This window comes from Meleagris gallopavo, chromosome 6, assembly GCF_905368555.1.
Source record: "Meleagris gallopavo chromosome 6, MGAL_WU_HG_1.1, whole genome shotgun sequence".
Classification (NCBI taxonomy): domain Eukaryota; kingdom Metazoa; phylum Chordata; class Aves; order Galliformes; family Phasianidae; genus Meleagris; species Meleagris gallopavo.
In genome coordinates, this window is record NC_139409.1 from 20,748,663 (window position 1) to 20,776,133 (window position 27,471).

General features: G+C 39.2%; 1 protein-coding gene across 8 annotated transcripts in view; it reads left to right on the forward strand.

The window, feature by feature from the left end:
- Positions 1-27,471, forward strand: part of ADAM22 (ADAM metallopeptidase domain 22) — a 125,726-nt gene that overhangs the window by 90,005 nt on the left and 8,250 nt on the right. Inside the window, exons 16-31 of one of the 8 annotated variants that reach the window (XM_085227378.1) lie at positions 2,755-2,826; positions 3,324-3,416; positions 5,446-5,526; positions 5,750-5,800; positions 6,076-6,139; positions 7,804-7,909; positions 8,529-8,645; positions 9,304-9,472; positions 10,431-10,539; positions 11,476-11,566; positions 12,872-12,889; positions 15,565-15,759; positions 17,921-18,021; positions 18,550-18,616; positions 21,611-21,721; positions 23,836-23,922. In XM_085227378.1, coding sequence (XP_085083504.1) covers positions 2,755-2,826; positions 3,324-3,416; positions 5,446-5,526; positions 5,750-5,800; positions 6,076-6,139; positions 7,804-7,909; positions 8,529-8,645; positions 9,304-9,472; positions 10,431-10,539; positions 11,476-11,566; positions 12,872-12,889; positions 15,565-15,759; positions 17,921-18,021; positions 18,550-18,616; positions 21,611-21,721; positions 23,836-23,922 — 1,532 coding nt within the window. The remainder of the gene's footprint in view (positions 1-2,754; positions 2,827-3,323; positions 3,417-5,445; positions 5,527-5,749; positions 5,801-6,075; positions 6,140-7,803; positions 7,910-8,528; positions 8,646-9,303; positions 9,473-10,430; positions 10,540-11,475; positions 11,567-12,871; positions 12,890-15,564; positions 15,760-17,920; positions 18,022-18,549; positions 18,617-21,610; positions 21,722-23,835; positions 23,923-27,471) is intronic. The other 7 variants (XM_085227371.1, XM_085227372.1, XM_085227373.1 and 4 more) reach the window with 7 other exon arrangements.

Genomic DNA, 27,471 nt, shown 5'->3' on the forward strand with positions numbered 1-27,471 from the left:
CTTTTAACTTAGATGAAATCAAGAAGAGTGAAAGACTGATGTCTTTGGACGAGAATCCCTGGAAGAAGAAGTAAGAATAGTTTTATTTCACATGTTCCAAGATCTGGACACTCTGCAGCAGGGGGAGCACAGCTGTGCAACCACGACTGGTTACAGGTGGTTGTGGTAGTCTTCCTCTTGGGAAGAGGGAACAGTTTTCATAGTGACTTTCAGAAAAGATTTTGAAAACTGGGACTAATTTTTTTAATGCTGGAAGAGGCAGAGCAACAGAGTAAGCCCTGAGGAGCAGGGAGCAGATACGATGGAGCTGCTGGGAGGGAGCTGCACAAGCATCAGGGCTGCCTGAATGGCTGATACATCCCCTCCATATTTGCCTATTAAGAATGAAATTGGAGGTCTTGCTGCATGAGTATTGGAAATCAAATGTAGCGGGGAATATTTCCTTTTCTTTGCCTCTTGTGTCTGAATTTTTTTTACCAGCTAAACAGCTTTATTCACAGGGTGCATGCAAAGACTATGAAATGATGAACTGAGACATTTCAGGGAAATAAATGCAAAGCAGGGTTAAGGAAACTCCAGCCAAGATGTAAGCAGTTCTGTGATGTAGGATTTACAGCAGGGTTTCAGTATAGATCTGCTCCATTTACGGAAGTGCATGTTAATGTGTAAATTAATTAGAGTAATCTTGAGTCTTTTCTACGTATAATTAATATTATCCCCTATTTAATGGCTGTCTTTCAAAAAGCAGATGAAAGAGGCTAAGGCAGAAAGACAGTACCACATGGAAAAAACGACTTCGTGGCTGAGGTGACCACAGTGCAAAAAGAAAGTCTGTTCTGGGGTACATCTGGATAAACTGTGTGCTGATCTCTGAAATGTTATCTCCTTTTCATGGAATAACATAGAAAAGTAGGGAGAAAGTACTGTAATTGAGTAAGAAGTTGCAAGCTTTCTCATTCTTTAGAATGTTCCTGCATTTCAAAAGTTTGTTTTTTCCATTTTTATTACAGACAGAGAGTAATGCTGAACATTTTATTACTTTGCTGAGTGAATTGTTTCCATAGTGTAATGCTTTCTTACTTGGGCTTGCTTTAGTGATTACATTCATTTACCCATCTGTCACTCTGAAAAACACAATTACTCTGATCTCAATTTAGATTACTGGCATTTGCAGTTTTTTCTAGTGGCATATGAAAATGTGAAAGTCAGATGCGGGAGCCAGGGTGATTTAGACTTTTTCTGTATTGCTGTTCAGGTTGTGTTGAGGTTATTAACAGTGGATGTCTGTTTAATTCACAAGGCTGCCAAACACACGTGCTTCCTAGCAAGGGTGATGAAACACCAACTTGTGGTTTTCAAGAAACATGAGATGTGTCAAAATGCAGCGTTCGACAATGCTCCGCTGTGACATCAGCTGTGATTGCCAAAATCAACTCCAGGAGCAGATTGATCATAAGCTCTTTTCAAGCAATTAGATGAATTATATAGTGTCTTTTGGGGATAAGTTATGCAATTTGCTTCCAGTTTTTGTTCTTTTATTTCACGTTTAGTGGTGCCAGTATACTGCAGGAAATTGGCAAATGTCTTAAGCTGGGGTCCTCTCTTTGTGCCATCTGCTTGTCTGTATTGAGCAGTGCAGTTAGAGACACTGAAGAAGTTAAGATATCTGGAAAAATAAGAAACGAGCAGTTTAAAACAACTCTTTAATAATCGTGACAGGTAATTGCTTGCTTACATGTAATGTAATTGCATATTGCAGTCAAATTTCCATTTCAGTAGGGGATCTAACAGTAGCTGCAAGCATGTGCCACAAGTGGTGGGCTGGTTTGTGGCACCGAGGCGGCTGCAGGGTGATGCTCCTCCTGTGGGCTGCAGAGAAGCAGCAGCCAGAGAACCACTGTACACCACCATCAATGTGTTTGTGCAGGTGGCTCACGAGCAGGGTGGTTTCTAGAATGATCTTGTTTAAGAGATGAACTCTAATTTAAACTAACTCCGTAATGCTCTTCTATACCTTCTCCTTCATGTAACAAAAGCCACAATTATGTTTTCTTGTGCTCAAAAGGAAAAATTTCTTTCTTTTTTTGGGGGGAGGGGTGGGGGTGGAAAAGGGCAGTGCTACTACAAACATGCAGATTTTTACATGTTAAGTTTTAGTTTAGTGGGGAGACTGAATGGAAAAGGAAGGGAAGAAGTCTTACCAGCTTCATTTATCTGCCTGTGTCACATGTTGCAAATTCCCAACTGTGATAGTGGAAAAGAGAAGGAAATAACAATCAACTGTTGCAAAAACTGGTGAAAAATCCCAGCCTCTCCCCTTTCCCTGCATTTCTGAGCCATCTGGCCCCAAAAGACTTCTTCATGGTTATTCTTTCTGAAGGTATATTGCAGGATTCAAGCCAGGGCATAGGAATTCCAGAACAATTGAGTTACAACTCCTGTTATGATAATGTGGAGTTGTTTCACAAGTTGTCCTTTATTGTCACACCTTTTGTTTTTAATTCTGGCTTCTGCTCAGACTGAATCTGCTGTGAAAACGATGGTCTGACACAGAACACACTATATGACTCAATGTAACTGCTGAATTAGATGTTGTTTGGTCTCTGCACATTTCATTTGTATTGTTTCTAATCTGCTTCTCTCTCAGTTTGGCACCGTGTTTTGGTTAACGCATTTGGAATGTTAGCTGAAAAAACAACAATTATGGAATAAATATGACAATGATTCTCTCTAATTTTTGATTATGCCCTGCAGCTTCTGGATCCTCCAGAATGTGGCAATGGCTTTGTGGAAGATGGAGAAGAGTGCGACTGTGGGACAACAGCAGTAAGTGCAATGTGCTTTAAATTAGCAGCTAGGTCCTCCAGCTGCCCATCACTGTTCTTGGTTAAGTGGAGGAAGACATGCAGTGCTAAGGTCTCGAGGCAAAAAAAAATTCATCATTTCTCACTTTTTTCCATCATGTTTGGCACAACATGGGCCGGCTATAAAACATAAATGTTTTATCACCACTTCAATTCTGAAGAGTAATAACAATAGCTACCTATGCAAAATCAGTCCTTAAAAATGATAAAGTATACCCTGGTTAGTGCTACAATGTCAGTATTTAATGAGCAACATTGTGAATTAGGAAAATGATTTTCTATATTGCATAGCAACAAGTGCAGCAATTTCATACTCCACAGTGCAAGCTCTCTTCTGCTACCAGTGCATAGCAGCCTGGTGAAGAATCTGTCCAGGTAGCATGCTAAGAAAGAATGTGAGAAATATGGGGCTCATCTGTTTTTCTTGTATGTTCTTCTACAAATGTCTGTGTTCCTCAGGAGTGTGCCAGTGAAGGAGGAGAGTGCTGCAATACCTGCACGCTGACGGCAGGCTCCCAGTGCAGCAATGGGCTCTGCTGTCGGAAGTGCCGGGTAAGGGCATCATCCTGCCAGTGATGAGGGAACCACAGCATCTGTACTTCTTGTCTCTTTTCTTAAAAGCGGCTGGAAAATGATTTGTCCAGGACTTTTCACTCTGTTTTTGGCTTGGCTTCTTCAGTTTGAGAGCATGATTGGAAGTGGAGGAGAACCAAAGCCTTCTGGTTTCAGAATCAGGCTGAAATAAACATGCACAGGCTTACTCAGGGGCCACTCCCATAATGCCTGCTGTGTTGTTCTGTACTTGTCTCTGTGAGGCTGAATGGGAAAATCATACCACAAATGGCCTGAGAGAAGAATGTGATTAAAAAAGTCAAAACAGCTAGCAGCAGTGTTTGGAAATGTTCATCTAAAAGACACCTGATTTCAACTTCAGTTAGGTCTGCCTGTGTCTCCTTATGTTTGTGCTGACTGAAATCCCACTGAGTAAAACGAATCGAGTCCTGTGTAAACTGTAAGATATTCTTTTTGATACATCAGTAAATAATAAAAGAGATCTAGCCAAATCTTGGCTGTAAGGGAGCCCAGACAAATATAACTTCAAATAGTTGTTGATGCTCATTTAATAATAATGACAATTATTATTAATGGTGCTAACACCATGGTGGTGTACTATGTGTGATATTTTTATCTTCATCATCTGAGGGTTTCATTTCCTCAGGAGGATCATTATTAACTGCAGACCACATTCTTGATTGTGCTCATCCTAATGGTAAAATGAAAAAGCACAGATTAGGCTGGAACAGATCACATTTGCCTAAGGACATTCCTTCTTTTTTAATGTAATATAAAAAAAAAATCAGCAGATTGCCAGCATGGGTGAATTTTTTTCAGGTATCCAAGTCACATGGGCACCACATTAAAGAATCTCTGAAAAAGAATTAAGCTTTTGTGTACCTACATTATTTCTGCAAGTGAGATAAGGGCTTGTCTACGTAAATATCAGGGAACATGAGCAGAAAGGAAGAATTTTGTAAAACATACATCCCTAGGAACAGTTAATCAGGACAACTAAGAGGACTTTTTACTAGCAGTTCCCAAACTTGAGGTTACCTTTTCCCGCTGAACTCTACCTGAAAGCAGGAGCAGAAAAGGGATTGCAAACAAAACAAGATGGTGGGTGTAAATCCCAGCATCTCATAGTATCACTGACAGCATTACTGTCTGCATCTTTCCAGAGACAAGTGGGTAAACCTAAATTTAAGGTTGAGAAAGTGCTAGAGTCTTGTCCTTGCACTGTCATATACTTGTTCACAGCAGCCATAGAGTTAGCAGTTGTCCCAAACAAAATGTATGTGCACATGCAGCAGAAAGTCATGCAGCTGTAGAATGAACTGGTTAGCTCAGGCTTAAGAAGCATTCCAGGCAAAATAAGAGATCTGAAATATGTCCATGACCAGAGGCACCAATGGTTGCCCTTATGGGATGCCTTTCTGCTTTTACAGGTCAGTGGCACAGTCTTTAATCAGATTGTAAATGTGTATGTTAGGTCACTTGTTCATTTTTCATTCTTAAATCCCCGTTCAATTAGAAATTGGTGACAAATCATACCTAATTCTGTATATTTATGAATAGTTTCTGTTCTACAACAGAAATTGGGCTTTGTAATAACCATGATGATAATTTCTAGAGCAATATAGTCTTCTAGGTCTTAAAGGAATTCGCAAATATCAGGATCTCTCCCTCTGTGTTTTTTTAAGGGGAAAAAAGTCACAGAAACGTGGAGGCCCTGGCCAGAATGATGCCCCTGCAGTGTTGGCGTGGTAGGCCCCTGGGGCCCATGGCAGCTCTCATCACCTGGGGGTGAGGTGGTGCCTCAGGAAGCAGTGCCACTCACACCAGCAAACAGCCTATGGCTCAGATGGTGCGACACCTGCCAGGGGAAGCAAAGCCTTCCCCCCTCATTCAGAACCTTACTATTTCCCATTCTTTATTTTAGTTAAAATGTGAAGAAAGTATTGCATTTGAGGCATGACATGGAGAAACCAAGATACTGATTTTCTGTCCTTTTTTTTTTTTTCAGTTTGAACCTAGGGGTGTTTTGTGCCGAGAAGCAGTGAATGATTGTGATATTGCAGAGAACTGCACGGGAAACTCCAGTCAGGTGATTTTTAGATCTTATATCCCAGAAATGAAAAAAATGCCTGTTGTATCTCATTCACTATGAGTGTTACTGATTTGTATGGTACGGTGTATAAAAATTGTTATTAAACGTGGTGTAAGCTCAGAAGGAAAATATGAAAATGAGATAATATTCTATATGCCATTTGTACTCTTTGTTTCCAAGCATTTCTGAATGATCTATTAGTTATTTTCTCTCTCTACAGTGTTCTCCCAATATCCATAAAATGGATGGATATTCATGTGATAACAGGCAGGTAATTATTTCAATTTCTTTTATGTTCTTAATGATTTTGGTTTATATCTTATGAGTTTGGTTTAAGAACTTTGGAAGTCACCTTGTACAATGTCATCAAATTCCTATTTTTTGGGTGCTGGTCATATTTTGGAGCTAAGCATTTAAGTAGGATCATATTACTTGACTTGCTAGAAAATATAGCAAGTCTGTATATTTTGCAAATGCTTTTTTTTGTTTGTTTGTTTGATAAACAAATTATGTGAAGTTGTTTGCATGTATTTTCTTTCTTTTTAGGGCATTTGCTTTGGAGGAAGATGTAAAACCAGGGACCGACAGTGTAAATATATCTGGGGTGAAAGTGAGTAAATAATAAAGTTTCTAAGTTGGTTATCATATGGCTTGAAAACTAAATTTTCCTGAGAAAAAATTATGGGAAAATGAACGCTCAGAACCATTGAAAACAACCAGGACTGCATGCTGTGATCCAGAACTCTGCTCCATTTTGATTTTTGCCCTTGAATTTTAGTTTTTCTTTTGAGCAATTTGGTACTCCTCAAACTTTAAACTCAGTTTTTTAACTTTATGCTTGTTTTTAACTTTGTTTCTTTCTTAGTTCCATGTTTTTTTTTGTTGATGTTCTAGTGCTGACTACAGCACCTATTTTACCAGATAACACATCCTTTGCTCCTTTTTGTGGCATAAGCTATTCATCAGGCAGACCTGTGGCCTATTCTGAAATGTAGGAAAGATCAAAGAAATTGCAGTGGACACTCAATAAGAAGAGCACAGTCCAGCATGTGGACTGCATGTCTCCCTTTGATGACAAGGCTTCCTGAAATGATGCCCGCTGGCTGCGGAGATTACTTTTGTCAGGCAAAGTGTGTAATCAGCTATCATTCAGTTAAAACTTCAGCAGTTCAAACAAACCTGCATGTGTACAAGAACCACGCATGCAAGAAGGGAAAAATGAGTGATTCTTTTGGTCTGTATGATAATCTATATCATCTCATCAAGCACATCATATTTTTCTATTGCTATTGTAGGTATTTTTTACTGCCTTATATTTGATTGGCAGTGTTCTAACTGTAAGAGAGGTTTGATCATTTTATGATTTGGAAATAAGGAATTAGTTTGCATTGCAGTACAAAAAGGTGTCGTTTACATACTCAACTGTGTTGAAAGCATACAGTAATTTCTGTATGGTCACATGTAATACCTCTCTTGGACATCAGACATGCCCTTACGCATTTATATTAATAGCATGCAGACTACAACAGTTTCAGTGGTATGTTTACAAAGAACCTTTGATAGGATAAAAGCACTTTGAATGGCTTCATTATATTGGGAGATCGTAGGAATGCAGGCAATGCTGAAGATGAGTTCTTTATGCAAGGCACAGAAAGTTGAGTTTAAATTTGTTTTAGAGTTTGCCTCAAAAATACTGATAGCTTTGGGAAGCCTATGCTAAACAGCAGGATTACTTGGATGGTCTCCCTTCTAAACCCCTGGCGTATGCTATAAGGATATTAAACCTTTGGTATTTGTGCTGAATGTGGTGCTTCCTAAGCAAGGTTTGCTGGTTACCTTTGATGAAAAGAGACACAGAACACCTCCTCCCTCCACCTCACTCCTCTCTCCCCCTCATTTTGTTTTTTCCTCCTCTTTTTCAGCTCTTGATCTAGTATTGATTACCTTACTTGTATGAGACTGAAGTCTTACATTTAAGCTCTTATTAACAACCTAGGGAGCCTATAATGACATTTATTGATTAATTTCAGTGGCTTCTGGACATTTTGGGCCAACAAAATTGGTCAATCATAACAAAAATTTTAAAAGAATCCTGTCAACAATTTTCAGTTCTTATTAAGAATATCTTGCAAAGTTCCATAGTGCACCTGCAGACCATGATACTGCATTTGACAAATTGGGAAGCTCTGTTTACTATCATGGTGCATCCCTGTTTCCCAGGACTTGGCTTTTCAAAGTCTTTATCACCTGAGAAGAGATTTGTTTCTATTTCAGAAGTATCAGCTGCTGACAGGTACTGCTATGAGAAGTTGAATATTGAAGGGACTGAGAAAGGAAACTGTGGAAGAGACAAGGACTCTTGGGTACAGTGCAATAAACAGTAAGTTGATCTATTTAAAAACAGCTGGTGTGGGATTTTTATCCCTTCTTCAGTTCCCAAGGTTGCATGAAGAGGCCTCTGTACAGAAGCATGTCCTCTTTTTTCATTCTAATTCTGCTTACAGATCCTTTCCCAGCTCTCTGTGCAGATGTGGTAACCTTTCTTTTGTTCCTTTGCAAACTCCTTAGTGAAAAATATGCATTAACATGAGAAAGGCCTTACCCTCCTCGTCTGACAATGTGCAAATCCTTGCATACAAGTTTAAAGTCACTTTGAAAGTTGTGTCTCTAATTCCTTAACATATTTCAGAGACTGCTTCTACTGCTTCTCCATGGGACAGCTGTTGTACCCTAATAGGATATTAAATCAATTTGATGTGGTTTGTTCTTGACAGTTCTTCATTTGTAGGGCATTCTTGATAATACATCACAAAAAAGCCTCATTCTTGGGAGAATAATTTTTGTGGGAAATAGGACATTATTTATGGCATTTCTGTCAATAAGAAAAAAGCAAAGAATAACAAATATGTTGCAAAGCAATTGAAGAAAAACACGTTTTTGATCATGCATTTCTCTTGAATTTTCTTTTTTGTGAGTATCTGTTTATTCTTTCAATGCAGGGATGTGCTTTGTGGATACCTTCTGTGCTCGAATATATCTAGTGTGCCCAGACTTGGAGAACTCGATGGTGAAATCACTTCATCGGTCTTGCAGTTTGGTAAAGTCTACACTTGCAGGTAATTGGAAATCCTGAAAATAGGACTGTCAATATACATCTGGCCTGGAAAAGGATCTTTCTCATTCTGAAGTGGAGAACTAAGTGTCCCATTAAGAAGTAATCATTATTCCAGCTCAAACTTTTTAACCTTCTGAAACTTTACTGTGTATGGAGAGCACAGCTGTTTTGCCAACCCCTTTGTGTACCTGTCAGTTTTGCCAATAGAGAGATAATGCTCTTCTCTGGCCTCTTGGAACTACATTCTTTAATGTTTGTAGCATGTTTAATTTGTTGAAAATACTTAGACATTTGCTGCACTGCTAAAGCTAACTGACAGCTTAATGCATTGCCATATGTTAGTTTAATACCAGTTACAGACCTGGTATGTTCTCGCAGCAAGATGAAATAAAGTCCTGCGTAACTAAATTCAGTGTTTTTTGCAACAGAAGCTCTTATGCGAGAAAAATGTTGTTTTCATCATTATATTCTTTGATGCAGATATACTCCATTTTGCTTTGCTTCACATTAGGGCTGGTGAGATAAATTAGCTAGTGCTTAATCTTCCCTGGTCCTGTGCATTACATAATGCAGACAGAAATGAAGGTAGCAGCCCAGAGCAGTTTCTCGGGTGTCTGGTAGAAGCGCAAGTTTCTGGGGTCTTCCTGCTTGTCTTATAGTGGTGGGCATGTGAAGCTTGATGAGGAGACGGACCTGGGCTATGTGGAGAATGGGACGCCATGTGGGCCAAATATGGTGTGCCTTGACCATCGCTGCCTCCCCATCGAATCCTTCAACTTCAGCACCTGCCCGGGCACCACAGACACCCAGATCTGTTCAGGACATGGTGTATGTTCTTATACTCTTCATTCCTCTCGTCCGTTCTGGCTGAGTATACAGTATTGTGTAGTACAATAGCTAGACCTTGCATGAAGCCAGCAGCGTGACTCTAGAAGTCTTTATACTGGAGGAGACTTATCAGTGAACATAATGTGTTGCAGTTGAAGCATCCTAAACTGTGAGTCACAGTAAGTAGATATTAATTTTACAAAAATCTTACCAGCCATCACTTCAGCTAACTTGCTTGGTATTTCCTCAAGCAACATTCAGAAGGATATAAAGGTTTTATTGCTCATTTCTTAGAAAGGAGGGGCTCTGTTCTTCCAAATGCTCTTTTTAATTACTTGTGTCAACAGCCAAGAAAATTCATAAAGTCATTTGATTTTGTTGGCTGAGAATTAATTCCCTCCAGAAAATGGAGCAGTGAGCTGGCTCCCGCCTCTCACGGTCAGCGTCTTTAGTCAGTGCAGAGCCTATGGCTTTGCTGTGGCCCTGGCAAATCTCTTTGTCCCTCACACAGTTTGAAAGAGTGTCCAGATCCCTGTGGCTTGGCTGAGATCAAAGGAACTGTTCTCTCTTAATGCCTTTTGTCTCCTGCACTGTATGAGAACTCCCTTTATTATCTGAAATTAACCACTTCTTCATATTAAAAAAATAATTGAGTCTCCTAAAGCAATTTTAGATGGCTCTATTAAATATGCATTGAATTAGAAATATATTACTCAGTATATCCCACTATGTGATATATTACATAATATATTACAATATAACACATATATATGTGTAATGTTGCGTTTAATATATTTATATCTAATACATAAATTAAAAATTGCTGTATATTAAAAATGTTATGCAAAATTTTGCAGGCAGTTAAAGTTGGCGCTATCTAACTGTACCTATTCTGTAGTTTAATTATGGGAATAGATGAATTTTATTATTTTATTCTGAATGGCACTTTTGGCTGCAGGTTTGTAGCAATGAAATAAAGTGTGTCTGTGACCGATTCTGGGGAGGAGATGACTGCAGTTCTCGAATCAAAGATGATGTATTTTTTTATAAAGACGCCATCAACAAAGGTATGTAGTTATAATTTTTTAACAATAATTAGTAAAGCTTGGATTTGAGGAAGTTTTATTAAGCAAAACTAGCTCTCTGATTCTTCCAGCCAGCATGCAACACAATGTGCTGGTAGGAACCTCATTCCCTTTCTTCCTTGTTCAGCAGAAGCACTCACTGTCAGTGCCGCTCATGAGTATTTGGTGCAGCACTTGTGACTGTCACCAGTGCATCTAGTTGTACCTAGCTTGCCCCAGACATTTCAGTGGCCTGATTAAGTGATTGATAGGTTAGGACTAACAAAAATTTACTTGTTTTTGTATTCTGGTGGAAAGATATAGTTTCTTATCCGTTTTATTTTTGTTTGTAGAGTCAGTTTTTTATTACGTGGCAAACATGCAGATTGTTGACACAAAATTTTAGTCTTTCACGTTTTTTTGAGTGAGAGTTTTATTCCTCTTGAGGCTTGCATACAAGAGGAAGATAAAGTGGAGAAAAATGAGGGTGTAAATGTTTTATATAGTCATTAGAAATTGCTCTGTGGGGCAGCTTTACTGTCTTCCAGAATGTCATTTCTGGTCTTTTTTAGTTTATTCAGCAATGGAGAAGTTTTAAACAAAGACAAAAAGTTCCTTTTATTCCAGTGTAAGCATTTGCTTACTAAACAGGTAGTACGGTTGCAATATAGTAGTTTAGTATTTATGACATTATATTGGTATACCTGGCACAACTTTTCCAAGTAGCAAGTATTCAGTTATATGAAACAGACAGAAGTCAAAGTTTGATGTACAAAAGAGCTTTTTATGTCCATGTTATACTTCAAGATGGTACTGCTGGTTACAATTAGTCATCCTAGTGCAAGTTGTTCAAGCAGGATTTTGAAAGATGGTGAATTTAACTGTTCTTGTATATTTTATCCTGAAACTGCATATTTTTCCCCTTTCTTGTGTTTCTAGGTGTTGTTAGCACCAACATAATAATAGGAGCTATTGCTGGCACCATTTTAGTATTGGCTCTCGTTTTAGGGATAACTGCGTGGGGTTACAAGTGAGTAAATTGTATTTTTCTTAATTTAGCTAAAATATGCTTATTTAATCTGAAAATTGGCTACATTATGATAGAAACAATTCAAACATCATCTAAAGAAATTCAGATTTGATTATATTCGTACAGTATCATTTTTTTTAGTGTTAGCATTTCTCAAAGAATTCTTATATGTATATGTGATTTTGCTTTTGGAGGGCTTGGTCCAGGTTTGAAAGATTTTTTTTTTCTTTTTTTTCTTTTTTTTTTTTTTTTTGCTATTTCTTTTATTATTGGAAATGGCCAGATTGTAATTTTATTGCATCTAACTAAGGAAATGCCAGATTACAGTCTGATTCATTTACAGATCTTTCCTAATGACAGAATAAATTTAGAAAGATTTGCCTTCAGACAGTAAAGCGTCTAACCATAGGTTTCCCTAAACAGATATTTGTCTTCAGTCAGCTTAACCCCAAATCAATTCAAACACATTTTTTAGTGAGAAAGACCTGCAATGTGTAAATAAGTAGTGAGTTCTTTCCTGATGTACAACTGTAAGTGTTCTGCTCGCTTAAGGTCAAAGTGGATTGTTTTAATCTGATTGCTCTTTTTCAGTACTTCTCCTTTTGTGAATTTCTTCTAAAACCAGAAAAGTGTAGTTCTTTTGCATATATTACAAAAAGTCAGGTGCTTATTTGGCCACCGGTGTTTGAGTGAGAGTGACTGTCAGAGTCCTTCCTCCATGCGCACTTGGGACAAGTTGCGCTGCAGGCGGTGCTGTGGCCAAGACACAGCCCTTTGATTTGGCATTACAAATTGGCATGTCCCCTGCCCCAGCATTACTCTGAGGTAGGCTGAGGGCAATCTGGAATACATAAAGAAAGAGGCCTTTGGAAAAAAAGCTCAGAGGATTAGGATAGTAAAAAGACAGGTTATGCTGTCATGATAGTTCAACGTTAGCTGCTGGAGGTATTTGAAAATCTGAGCTTCTATGTTGAGTACAGCTCCAAAAGTTAAGGGCGAGTTTGGAGGTTAGCCAGAGAGATCTGCTTTTGGAAGTGGAGGGCAAAAGTGCACCATTCATCAGCAGCACCACAGTAAATAGATGTAAAATTGTCATGAAGGGCACTTCCAGTTCAGCACTGACTTCATCTATCGACATGAGTGTTTTTCCTTGTTTATTCTTGTTTATGATGATGTTTATTTCAGACTTGGATTTTGTTAAAAAATGTTGAGCAAAAATTCCATTCTGTATATGTTTTACTGCCTACGTGTACCTGCATACTGATAATGTAAACGTATTTCTTTCTCTTATCTTTTTATGGAAAGAAACTACAGAAGACAGAGGTATGTGATAAAAGTAATGGAATGTTTTTCTAGAAAATTCTGAAAATGTCTTTTCTTGCTCATTTACATGCTGCAAAGAAAATATAGGGGTGATGAATTAGCATATTTTTAAAAATATTTACTTGAATATATAAAATTGATATTGATTCTGTACACATTGCTTTCACTGGACTCATTAGCAAAAGTAATGTTTACTTCTTAGGGCATTTTAGGAAAACAGGAGAGTATTTCCAGTAAAAGGCTGAAAATCTGCTATTAGGGATGAAATTGTCCTTGAGAGGCTGAGTATTGAATAATTAATATTCACATGATATTCAGGAGTCTTCTGAGACAAATTCATTTCCAGATCTTCTTTGCAGTTAATGCAAAGTTCTGTACCATTAACGTGGTGTGCGGAAGGAGAGCCCATTCTCTACAGCCACCCTGCTGATGTATTTGTAGCCAAATCATGGCACCAGCTTCAGCAGAGGCCTCAGCTTTCACACTTCAAGCTGGTGGCCAAAACCCAAACAATGATTTGGGGTTCATCTCCCAGAAGACCACCATCATCTGCTTCACCAAGCAATCTGGGAAGGAGATCTGCTGCTTCTCACAGGCCTCTGCAGATGAAACATTTTCTCAAATTCTCCTGTTTTCTGCCCGTGTTACCAGCCCCTGATCCAAGCTGTTGCTTTGTGTGTTGCTGCTACCTGTTGTGCTTGTTCTCCTCATCCTCTGCCTGTGTAGTGCTTTCTCTGCCAGACTTAAAAAATACAAAAAGCAGAAAAGCTCTGCCAAGTGCTGGTAGATTTATGTTGCGCACAACAAGGTCAGAGAGGAGACAGAAACACTGACTAGAAGTAGTCAAAGCAAGCATTATGGTTGGACTGGCAGGTAGGAAATGTCACCAGGCACAAGGAAGGAAGAATGTGGGAGTTTGGTGGTGCTGAGTGGTGAATGTTGCATCCACAAACACATACATAGCCTTTGAGTTACTCTGTGCATTGGCAGAGGACAGAGGGGACCTCTAAGTATGGGAAGAGACTACTCCCTGTGCAATAGCACTGAAATACTAGAGAATCTAATGTTTTTCACATTTCCTAAGGATGTGGTCAATTTGTCCATGCCTACAGACATAGCTGCAGAGAGAAACCAGCATAGGTTGCAGCTTTTGGAGGTGATGGAGGGATGGAGATACTTCATGAAGAAAATGAAGTTTGTAGAATTATTCTATAGAGCTATCTATTCTAAATAGAATTATTTTGGATATGTACACAGAGTGCTCCACAAGTGTTAAAAACAGGCATCCACCTCAGTGTCGTTTTTTAAAAAAAATTGTTTATTGTTAGTCCTTAAATAAAGATGAAAACAAACCATTGAGATATTACTTAAAGAAGCATTACTAAAGGAATAGTATTTGATAGTGCTAAGTGAAACAGTGAACTGGAAAGTCACAAAAGGAGTGAATTAGCAAGGATTCTGCCAGCTGGGATAAGGTGGCTGTGTGGGAGCAGCTATTTCTGACCAGGTAGTGAGAGAGCACTTTGCTAAGGAGCCCTGGGGAGCAGAACTGTGCGTACTCTGTCAGTACTGAAAAGATGTAGTAGCTGAAGAATGGGAACTCATGAACTGTTAGAGAAATAACATGCAAGTACTGTGCTACATTAGTGATTACATATTTCAAATACTTCAGAACCATTATAAATTCAAATCTGGAATGAAGAGAGACCAGTTCCAGTCTGGAGTTGTACATAATCTAAGTATGAATCAATCTTCTGATAAATGTGCATCTTGATAGGGGAAAACCGAAGCCAAGAATCCTTGGACAGTGTGGGGATAATTAAACTGCTGGTATTATGATGTAGTAGCCAGCTTTCAGATGAGCAATTTGTATTTTCTGGCATGGTGGAACTGTAACTGGAATATTTAGATTGGAGTTTTTCAGCTGGCAGTGAATTTACTGCCTGAACAAGAGTGGCATAACTTGACTGAGAATTCCTAATGCATTGTTTTTTGCACCAAAACCACACCTCTGGCACTAGAAAAGGATGAACTGTTCTGAAATTTGTATGGCATTACTTTTATATGTCTTGGCAGACTGAATCTGTTGTGGTGATCAGTAGTAGCTGAGAAACTCTGGTGCTGGCATAAATTCCTCTGCACATGAGGATAATTAGTGAACCGGAGATCTTTTTCCTCCTGAAGTTTAAACAACTCATTATTGTTATTTTTGAATTCAGTAGCAGTCACAAAAATTGAAAAGAAGGCATCTATCTCAGTAATCATCCAGAGGGAAAAACACTTTCACTTTTCCTGAACTCCTCTTAGACTCAGGCGTGCGTTCTGCCAGGAGTGCCTTTCACAACCCGCACAGTGAGACCTTGAAATGTCTGAGTTTAGGTATCCACCATCCCAAGAACCACCAACTTTAAAAACAGTGATCAGTTTATCAGTGAAGTGCTCCTTGCTTTTCCCTCCTAAAACCACATCATTCCCTTTCCTGAACTATCAGAAATATGCAGAAGTTTTCTCTTGGATAGTTGAATTACTTCTTATAGATCAAATGTATGTGTTTAACAGGTTTCCTCAAGGATCGTGATCCTTATCTCTTTCCTTAAAACTGATATTTGTGTGCATTTGTCTGTGTACTCATGCCTGCCATGTTCTCTGACTCTCCGATGTTTGTTATGCTTCAGACAAATACCCCAGGGAGATTATGTAAAAAAGCCCGGAGAGGCCGACTCTTTCTATAGCGACATGCCTCCTGGAGTCAGCACAAACTCTGCATCTAGTTCTAAGAAGAGGTCTGCTTTTCTGTCGCATTTTCAGATTTCTACCTGTTCCATCACCCATTATTCCATTAGTCAGAACATTTCATTGTTTTGCAGCAGGTTTGATTCTTTCTTCTTTCTTTGTGGAATGTTACGGTTAGCATCCTTTGTGCTTTGATTACTGATTTTTCTCACACACCCTGAGCTACTAATTGTTACAATTAGGCCAGAATAAACGTGTTTTCCAATGGAAACCAAATTTGGGCAGTCCAATTTTCATCATTTTCCTGCTTGAAAATTGCTTTCAAGTAGACTACAGTAGTAATTGCTGAATAAAAAATATTTAAATTAAAAAAAAACCACACCTTTTATCATCTTTGTCATGTAATCAAAGAAAAGGAACACTGTCTTGCTTCAGTAATAAATGTAAATTGTTTTTATACCTTTATTTATTGGTGTGATTAATTCACTAAGTTGACCTAGACTTCTGAATACTATCCTTGCTGTATCATAGTAAGGATGATGGTACTTACATTTTATTCCACTTTCATTTATTGAACTAATGTACTAAATGGCTGTCAGGAGTTATCTTAGAAAATGATTCCTCAAAGACTTTCTGTAGTTTTTCGCTTGCTGCTATGAGTAATTGAAGAGATTTTTCCACTGTTCAGATTTCACTTAATCTGCTATTGCTCTGATTATTTACAAAAGAAAATAAGTATTTAAAAATGGAAAATTCATTAAAAAACATTGTGAGTCCTCTGTAGTTGCTGAGGTCCTGAGGTTATGATGTTTCAAGTCCCTCTGTAGTCAGAGATGCTTTAATTAAGAAAATCTTCAACCAGCACTTCAAAACAATTTGTAAGAAGCTGTGAACGTCCTTTCAGAGATAGACACTCTTGAGCTGCTTCATAAATAAACTGCAATCTCAGTTCTTGTCTCTGTGAGCAGTCAGTAGCTCACTGTGCAGTTGACAAAGCCATTCTCTTTGTGGTATTTTTGAAGCAAGTAAAGAGAAATATATGGAAGGGGTACATTTGCAGTGCCATTAGGTATCCGGCTTGAAACTATATGCAACTTAATTCCATCTGGTCTAATAAATATGTTATTAAGAAAACAGTGGTAGTATGTAATCAATTATTTCCAATTTTTAAATTCACCTTTTTAGATTTATGAATTGTTACTTGTTTCCAGGAGCAGAAATTAATTTTAAATGATACAGTGTTTGTGTTGGAGAATCTTCTCTCGTGTGGGTATTTTGAAAATTTTGAAAAAAAGTCTTGGAGAAGCAGATTTTTGTATAGGTTTGTGTAAGCAGGCTTGCAGTCCAGTTAAGAAAAATACTTGTTTTTAAATGAATGTCATTCAAGGTGTTTCTTCTTTTGTCCTGTATCTTTGTTTCATATTCCATTTCTTTCATGTGTTTTGTTTATTATTTGTTCTGAAAACCTGATGATTTCTAAGGTCTGTCTGTACTAGAGAGGTTTTTTGTTGCCTGCCACCAGTTCAGATTCTTTGTGCCACTGTCAAGTCCAAAAAAGCAAGCCTGAAAAATATTCCATTAACATTGTGCTGGACCTGTCACACTGCTACCATTTCAATGCCCAGGGACTATTTTCTACATTTCAAGTGGGCTGAGATTTGCTCTGGGTGGAAACAGCGATGGCATCTCTTCACAGGTGTTCACATGACTGAGATATCAGCCTCCTGGGCTTTTCCTTGCTGGAAAAACCTGTGAAGCGTTAGTTAGTATTCACAGGCATTCAAAGATTTAAACATATAAATTTATAATAATTCTTGTTGTTGTGAAATAGCAAACACCAAAGGCAGTACATAGCAAGCCACTCCTGGACCTGAAGATGCTTAGGAGGAGAAAATGATTACCGAATCTCTCAGTGGATCTGTCAGTTCTCAAATCTTTCATATTTCATATAAGTTTGAATTAATAAAGAATTAATAAAGCCCTGGGCTTACTTCAGTGTGCCTGTGATTAGCCTTATCTTCTGGAAACTGAAGAGCATCTGTCAGATGCCCGCACTGCAAGGAGAGCAGAGATGGAAAAACAGAAGAGTGTTCAGAGTTTTACAAAGCACAGAAATACATCCTTTAATCAAAATTTCTTATGAAATAAGCTATCTATTTGACCAATTTTGCTAGTGCAGACAGACCTTAGGCTGTGTTATGACACTGACTTTGGCAATGTGGCTGTCTCTGAACAGCTGAGCTAGCATTTGTGTTGAGGCAACACCCCAGTAACTGCATCTGAGCCCTCCTATTCCAGGTCAAATGGATTATCTCATTCCTGGAGTGAAAGGATCCCAGACACAAAGCATATTTCAGACATTTGTGAAAATGGGAGGCCTAGGAGTAATTCTTGGCAAGGTAAGTGTGAACCTTTGTACTGGTCACAGTGGAAGCCATTGCTGCTCTCTGAAAGCTTAGGTAATCTTAGGAGAGCAGCATGACTCCTTAAAATTCTGCCTGTTGTTAACCTGGAGTTAGGATTTAGCAGTGTCCCACACAAGCTTTATCACATAAAAATTGGATCTAATTTCTGCTATTTCTCCAATGTGAGTCAACATGAAAGAGATCAAGAGGTCCATTCACTTTTGCCAACTTTCATGATTTTTATCATGCAGTATCTTTTTTTCTTGAAGTGATTTTTTTTCAAGTGAATGCTGAAACTAAATAGTTTTCGGCTCTGTACAGTTGCAACAAAAAGTAGTGAAAGATCACCTAAATGTCAAGTTTTCCCAGTCTGATGTAATTCAAAAGAGACTGACCTATGGCTTTTAAGTGGTCATAGCAAGTGACTTGTTGGGGATGCAAAGAAAATATACAGTTTGGAATGGAATATAGGTTGGTTTCAAGATATTTTACCATCTGTGTTTATCCTTTGATTTCTTTCAGGTAATATAGGAGGAAACAGAAAGAAAGTCAGAGGCAAAAGATTTAGGCCACGGTCTAATTCAACTGAGTAAGTCTGAATTTACAACAGCAAAGCCTAAAAGTACAGTTTTCATACTTCTGTTTTGTAGACCAAGACAAAGAGTAATGAAAAGTAGACAGAAGCATTTTTGCCCTGTGGCCCATTCTGATTGCTGACTGATAATGGCTGATCTGGTAATGGTTTGGCTTTCAACCTCTTTTTATGTATTCTTTAAAAAGTTAACTATCAGTTTTCTTTTTTCTGTAGGCATCCTCACAGTCATTCCCATAACAATTCCCAATGATGGTGGCAGCCTGCACCATCACTACAGCCCGTTATCTACAGTAAACTGCCATTGCTGAGTGTATCCTGGTTCAATATTGAATTTCTGATAACTCATTTCCTACCTATATCTTCACCTTGGGTTGGACCATTGCAGAGTTAGCCATTTGTATCTCTGCAAACCTGCCTGAAGTCTTTAGGGGAAGTATCTTCTCTAAGAGTATCCTGTAGTTCATTGTTGTAAGCTAGCAAAACCTGAAAGAGCCAGTCTTGAGTAAGCCATGGCAGTCCTTACCACGTGACTGATACGCACACCCCTACAGCATGACTTACTGTGTTCTATATTGATGTGGTAGTTACATTTACTGATGATCCCATGAATTCAGTGCTTCCCACAGGGAAAGAGCCTCTTACTTAATCCTACTGGTTTAGACATCTTTCATAACTAAATGGGGAATGGCTGGAAACATCATCTCTAGGTGTGTCAAGCACCGGCCAGCTTTTACAGCACTTACACCCCACAGGAATGACCTCTCTGTGACCATGACAGCAATGACAGTGCCCTTTCTCATACCATTTGTACTAACTTTGCACCTGTATGGGCAAGCAGGCTTGATGCCAACCCTGCTGGAACTAGTACTGCTATCACCTCTCTGTGCCCTGTTTTCTGCAATTTGGGGAGTTAAGTTTGTTCTGAACTTCCTCGAATCAAGTAGTCTTACAAACGTTCATGCAGAAGATTCGGTCTTCCAAATTACAGAAATAATAGTTTGATACACAAAGTAATTATCACATTACAAGGCCAAAATGGTCACATGGAACCAGAAATATTAGCCCCGGGCCCTTTGGAGAAGTTTATCAAGTGCCCCTGTGCTCTTGGTTTTGGTGCTGATAAGCCCTTAAAGGAATGTTATTTTTCTCATTTTCTTTTCTCCTTGCATGAGCCAGTTTGATAAAAGTGAAATTAATCTGACCAAAATGAGATTGCAAGTTCTTCTTTAGAAGCTTGTCCTGTGCTTTTCTTCATTTTCTAATTGAATTCTCAAACAAGATTTATAAAAACAATATGGTTAAATTAGTTATGTCATTATTCTATTGCTCAGTAGAGGTGCAAACCAGAGCTGGATTTGATCCATAAAAATAAGACCAGAGCAGCTCTTTTTATCCCAGAGTGAACAAAATTGTGTGGGAAGAATATAGTTTTCAGTTAAAGGAAAAAAAAAAAAAAAAAAAAAAAAAAAAAAAAAAAAAAAAACACCAAAACCAAAACAAAACAAAACAACCCTCTAATGGGCATATTTTTTCCTCTATGCTGCTCAGTGCTATACATTGCTCCAAGATCTTTAGAGCACAAAATAATTGGGTAGGCAGTGTGTGAGTTAGAAATCTTTTTCCAATGCCATTGTTTTTTGTTTCTTTTTTCGAAGGTGCTCCTAAATCCCACCTAATTCTCAGCTGTTCTTCCTGCTTCTCTCTGTGTCTCTCACCCCAGCAGCAGCCCCTGGTGCTACCTGAGCTAGAGATGTAGCACTGCATGTTCTGTCCTGCAGAGACAAGAGGCTCCTCCTGATGGGGCCTGTCCTGGATTGCATGAGACTGTCTGAGTCTCCTTGGCATACCTGTCACTTGCAGAGAGTTCTCACTGCGCCAACGATGTGCTGTGAGATTCAGTGGGGAGCAGAGAGAGAGAACTGCCCAAGGCACACAGCAGTCTGGTCAGTGAGATAACATGCTCTGAGAGAAGGGAAAATTGACAGAAAAAAGTCTAACTGTGGCCAACATATTCATAAATAAATAAATATGTCAGCTGCTTTGAGGATGCCTCAAAATACGTGGTGATTTTTCCCAAATTTACCTTCTTATCTTCTCTGCGAAACACAGAGTAATCTTAAAATCTGTTGTGAAACAGAGAGCCCACCTATGTGACCCCTGCAGGTCCAAAGAATACTTACTGAGACAGAAAATAGGGGGGAATGCTGTTGGTCTCTTGTTAGTATCAGAGACAAATAGATCTCCCACTAGAAGACTGCATTCATTTGTGCCATACCTTGTGCAGAATTCTTTTTTTTTTTTTTTTTAAATGTTCAGATGCAGACTAATACACTTGCTTACAAAAGTATCTGACGTATTCATTGGTCTGCAGCAATTGCACGTACTGTGCACAATGTTTTTTTGTATACAGCATCAGATAAGAGAAATGTGCCATTGGTCGTTTAAGTGACATTTTTTAAGTACTGAGCAAAGTCTGGGCTGTGCAGCCCAGCACTGACAGAGGGGCTGCATGCGACTGTTCCTGAAATGTGTCCTGATGACACCTCTGTGCATCCCTTTGTGCACAGCAGATCCATGGCACAGGGCATCTGCTGGGAGTATCGCTCTGCAGAGACTGTTAAAGCTCTTTTGGGATGCATTAGATTGTTTCTAGTTGTTTTAAAGCAAAATTCTTCATTAAAGGCAAGTGGCTCAGTTCACAAAGAAGCAGTGCCAAAAGGCTAAATGTTTCTGCAGCTTTTTCATAAATGGCCTGATAAAACCGATTAGAGTTATCCAAGAAAGACAATGAAAGTTTTCTGAATAAGCTGAATTTTAACTGGGAGCATGTGTTAAAACAGGTCCCAGGAAATGTGTGCTTTGCCAAATAGCAGTTCTGCTCTCTGTTAGTTTGCACTGCTTTTCCTATAAGCGTTTATCTTCCTCGTTGTTACAACTGATGCAAACATTTTTGGCTTAGACTCTCTATTATATATTGTGTTTTTGCAGCAGGGTAACCCATGCATCTGAGCCTGGGCTTTCTCTCGCCCACCCAACCCCGTCCCAAGGCATAAGCCCAGAGGGCTCTGACCCCCCCCAAACAGGGAGCCAGAATCACAGGTCAGTCTCACCTGCCCCTGCGCTCTGGGCTGCCTTTCTACCCCCTGACAGTCCCTTTTCCTCAGTATCCCCCAGTGCCACTGCAACTAGATGCAGTGACTGCTTAGAGGTGCTCCTGCTGCTGCCGTGCTAGCTGGCCTTCCTCCTCCCAGCCCGAGGGTACCAGTATCCCCAGCCCAGGTCTTTGCACTGTTGCATGTTGTGCTGCAAGCCAAATGGAGCTGTTGGTTGAGCTGTAGGCGTATGTGTAAGAACACCCTGGTTTTCAAGGGGAACTTCTCATTCAATGGAAATGTGGATTCTGGCCCTCACTAATGATGTGGCCAGGAAGATCAGCCTGCTGAGAGCTTACTAATGGGATCACTTAGTGGTCTGTGAGTTACCTGAGTTCAACACTTCTGAAACAGGCAGATTGGGGTGGTGAGCAATGGGCTGTGGTACAGCTGGAACAGGGAACCCCGCCACACGGCGGTGCGACCGCTGCATGCTTTGATACCACCCTACACTTGGTTTTCTAATGCAGGGAGCCAGACTGGGAGTGTTTCATGGTTACCAGAAGAAACTTTCAAATGAAAAAATCAAGTCAAAAGTACTGCAGTGATGTCTGTTTTCCAAGAACATATGTAGTTGCACATAGTTAATGCTAAAACCCAAACCTATTAGTTCCTGATGATGCTGGTATCAGCCTGTGGCTCCACTTGCAGTTCTCGTGCTGTGCTATCTTTTTGACATTTTCTTTCCCTAAGAGGCAGAGCTGGAAAGCATGAAGCACTCCTGATTCCTTATCAGTAAGTGAGCTGAGGAAGCTACTTAGAAGCGAGCACTTGTGGCTGAGGGCAAGAACGTTTGGAAAGCTGTGGCTGCGCTTGTGCGGGGTGGGGAGAAGTTCCAGAGCCAAAAAGGAGGCCTAAGCAGTCAAAAAGTGCTGCTGCTTTTGTCTCTGACGTGGTCTGAAATATGGGCAGGTTTAAAGGGCACGGTCTGGCCCCACCAAAACCCCACCTGAGCAGTCCCTTGTCAGGCCTGTTCCCATGTGCGAGGTCAATGGAATCCCTTTCATAAGGATGGTGAGAACTGACCCCAGGTACCAAAACTAACTTAAAAAGATTCTTTTTTTCCCCCTTTCCCTTGGTTACAAGTTATTTCCTGTTTCAGAGTATGCTAATCTCCATTAAATGAAGGTGGTGGTTACAGATAATTGTGAAACTGTTGTCATTCTTATACAGCAAAACCAGATTTAAATTGAACCAGACAGGTTGCTGCTTCTATGCTGCCCTTCTTTTCTTAATGTTATGAAGAGGGAGAAATTGCCTCAACTTGGTACTGGGGATTAAGAAAAACCAGTCTAAAAAAGTTATCTTCTTTGCTAGTAACATTATTGTCAACTAATTAAACACCATCTTTATTTCTAGTTTTCATGTAGCTAATATGAGTATGTAGCTCAGGCATGTTTTACTAAAATGGGTCGTTTTGGTATCAAGGTTGCTTCTGTAAAATGGGAGATAGCCCTGCAGCCCACCTTCTTGAAAGCTTCTTGTGATCCTATCACAGGAAACAATGATAGAATCAAATGTTTATTTGCACATAAATGCAAAAACTGCCACCTCATTGGCAAGCAAGTCAAGCCTTTCAACATACTGAGGCTGAAATTCATTCCTGTAGAAGGGCCAAGCCAAGTTTCCGTACTCATTTTGCCATTGTCTTGCAATTTGCTCTAGATGGGTACAAACCTGTGTCTGCCACTGGGCAGAACTGTAGGACTGGAACCCAAATGCCCCTTCAGCCTTACTTTGAGATCATGAGAGGAGTTGAAATATGAGCTTAATGCTGGCCCTCTGCCTAGGAGTGAATTTTGCCTGTAGGAGAGAAAATGAATGATGTATCCTTTCATAGAATTTCCAGATAAACCAAACATGCCAGTCTTGTTGTAGTTCAGGTTTTCTCATGCAGTTGTACACATTACCTAGTCCTCACCCTACATCCATACTGATTGATTTGCCATATTCACTTGCATTTTGGGGATGAAGACATCCTTGCTAAGCTTGTGCTGTGTGTTCTCAGATTTTCTATTCTTGTTCTTCTGCTTTCTCTGTTCCTTCCATTGCTTTCTGCAGGTATTTAAACCCATGGTTCAAAAGAGAATATAATGTAGCTAAGTGGGTAGAAGATGTGAATAAAAACACTGAAGGACCATACTTTAGGTATTTTGTAAATTAATTCTATATCTTTTTTAAGAGCTGTTCCAGCATATACAAATATCTTGGGACTCCTACCTTGTATAAATCAATACAAGTTACTGTAGGTGCAAAGGGCCCCTCTTCTTTTGCTGCATTTTGATGTCTGTTTTTGGCTTCATGTGCAATTTACAATTCTTTTACTGAATGTTTTAATGAAGCCATTGAAAAGGGTGTGTGTAGTGCATGCATTCCCACCATCATCTGTAGCTTGTAGTAGCTTTCTCATCATTTTATGCCAAGTAGTGTTTATGGGCATGAGATGTATTTATCACTAATAAAGTAGTATTAACTTAAATAGAATTTAATTTACTGAAGCAAACGTAACACATTCACTCTACCCACTGTCTTATATAGTGCATACTAAAATTTAACTGAAAAAAAAAAAAAAAAAGTGGTATTTTACCCTCACCCTCCAATGAAATAATTAGCGTTGTGATTGGATAAATAAATGTATGAGAATATACTCTGTGCTCTGCTTATCAAACAACTAATGAATCTGTTACAAGTGAGTGTAGGGTTGTATTCCCCAAATCCCTTGTTTTTGAAAGGAAAACGTGTATTCAATACCTTCCAAGTTATAGAGAAGAATTGTGCATGAGGCTGGCCTTCCTGCTGTATGTAATCACAAGTCTGTGTTCCCAAAGATGTAATCCTGCCACTGAGTGAGCAGTCTGTATCAGCTGAAAAAAAAACATATAGCATAGAGAATGGAAGACAATTTGTGACAAAGGATGTAAAACACTGTAAGCTATCAAACAGGAGGCTCAAACGAGTTATAGAGACGCAAAGAATAAAATGTGCAATTTTTAGCCAAAATGGTGGAGGATAGTAAGTGAATAAATAGAAATGTAATGGTAATTATGACACAGGAGTGGATCTACTAATAGTGCAAAAGGGCAGAAACGTTCACTATATCTGGTGTTTATTTGGGGAAAAATGTGATGGGGTTGTAGTGCAAGATGTTAATGAAACACTTTTATTCTCATAGTTACACTGGAAGGTATTAAATAGCAACTTGGGAGTTTAGTCACTTTTAGAACTGAAAATCCCTTGAAGTCTGTAAGAGCTCAAAATAGTCATTTTTATATTCCATTTACATTTGCTTTCAAGAGTTGTTAAATTGCACAGGAAGTTGCAGAGAAGTGTTCCCAAAGCCATCAGGTCAAATGAGGTGAATTTAAGCCTGCCAGCTCTGAGTAGCAATCCTTGATGCAGGATTCCGGGTTTCAGGGAGGATTTTGTGTCTGTGCTCATCAGCATCAACCAGGTCAGGGTATCGGTGCTTGGACACTTGAGCAGGTGATTGTGAGCCCAGTGGTGGTGTTAGCAATGAGGTCCAGTTCCAGTGCCTGCAGTTCATGAAGCTTGCTCAAGAATGAAGGAAATTTAGGCACGTAACCCAGATAAACCCTAGAAGAGCCTTCAGGACCTCAAGCTGTTTGGTTTTATGGAGCAGTTAAATGCTTAGTTGATCGTAAAATCCACGTATCTGCACATGGAGTGAAACCTTGATGGGCATTTAGATCAGTACTGATAATGATCAACATTCACTGGAAAGTGAAACTAGGCAAACCCATGCTAGGAATGAAGTGTGTGTTTATGAGCAAGTAGGAAACCTTTTCCTGCGAATGCCCTTTGGATCTGTGCTGTTGAGGCAAGGCAGTCAGCCCCCCCACCGTGACCTCACCTCCCTGCTGCCTCTTGGGGTGTTCGTAGCTGAAGCCCTCTGGCTGCAATAGACAAAGACGGTGCTAGAATATAAAGACAGGAAGTTTAAAATATGTTACTTTAATCAGTTTAGCTAAACAGGTTCAAATTCCTGGGTGCATACTCCTAATTTGGTTTTCATTTTTTAGCATCAGTATTTTTTGATTTAGTAACCAGGTTAAACTGATGGGAGTATACTCTAGCCCTGAGGGTTTTCTCTGTTGCAGTGAATGATTCACATTTCTAATTGCATTTGAGATAAACCAAACATTTTAGCGTGTGTAGATGAGGATTAAGCTGACCCATGTGAGTTTTTAGGGTTCTGTATCAGCAGAGATGAAACCTAAATTAACAGTTTTGCTCCACAGAAACTTACTAATGACTGCCTGCAGCAGTAACTTTAGAAATGGGAGAGAAGCTAGAATAAATTTAGAAACTTGTGTGTCCTAATTAACTGAGGTTAACCGTAGAGAACTGTTCTGCAGGGATATTACGGAAGGCAAAGGGTCAAATCTCCTGGGATGGGTTGCCATGGGCTTTTGAGAGATTACACCGCGTGGTGCTCCCAGAGCTCAAGCGTGATCTTGGTTGAACTGTTGTTGGTAAGAATTTACTGTTCCTTAGAGCTGCATGTCAGAACGTCACACAGTTGGGTTCTGATCTTTGAAATAATTCACAAAAAAAAAAAAAAAAAAAATCTTCTTTAGAAAACCAGAAAGTCAGGCTGAAGTTGAGCTGTCCAGCTGATCTTCATTTTAGGAATCACAGCCTGTCTCTCACATCAGATCATCAGCCTGGAGGTATTTTTTGTTCTGAATCTTTGATTCATCTTTTCCTTTAAGGAGGTCTGAAAGGAATACTCCTCTTTTGCTTGTTTCCCTGTAATTTTGTGAATATCTTGATGACTGTTGCTGTTGTAGGTGAACCTGAAGTAGACTCAGGAAAAATCAAAAGCAGTTCCTACAATTCTGAGGAAGTTAGCACAATTTCAGAAAATAGAGACAAAAGGTATCAAAAAAAACTTTCTCAATCAGCTTAAAAAATAATAAATATCTGTATAAATCTAAAGTTGCTTCCCTGACACCTGGTGTCCTAGTTATCAAATTCAAAGAGTTATTAATTTTTTTTTTTTATCTAATGGGAATCTTCATATAATTACTTCTTATTAAAATAATAGTAGTAGATCTGTTGCTAAAAAGCTCCCAGCTGTGAGAGTTTCTTCTATAGGAAAGGAAGAGCTCAAAAAATCTCATTTTCCTGCACAAAGTCTCAGCTAGATGTTAATTCCAGCGATAATCCTGGGTGGGAAACCACTTCCCACTTTCAGCATTGTTGCAAGGGGCACTGTTGCTGGCAATCTGGGGCATCTTAAAAGTCTCAGGAACTACAACAAGGTCAGAAAACGGACTATCAGAATCCCCAAATGCAGTGCTCATATATACAATTATAGACCAAAGAGATGAGAAGGTGTCTTCTCATCTCTTTGTAGGCACTGCCTAATTTTTAATTCTTGCAAATATTTGTGGGTAAGTTAACATCCTCAGGAATTTTTAAAAATAAAAAGTTGCAATGAAAACATTTATTTAGATGGGTTATCTATAAGAGAAATGGTCATCTCAGATTGAAAAGGTGTTGGCAATGGAATGTGTAGTTGGAGCAGAGCCTTGCTGCTCTGCTGTTGGTCGGAGACCCTTTCTCTTAGGATTTCATTTCAGTAATTAGGCAGAAGAGTCCATTAAAGCATATGAATGCTAACTTTGGGAGCACAGCTGGGCAGTGCTTGGGATGAGGGCTCCAGGCTGAGCC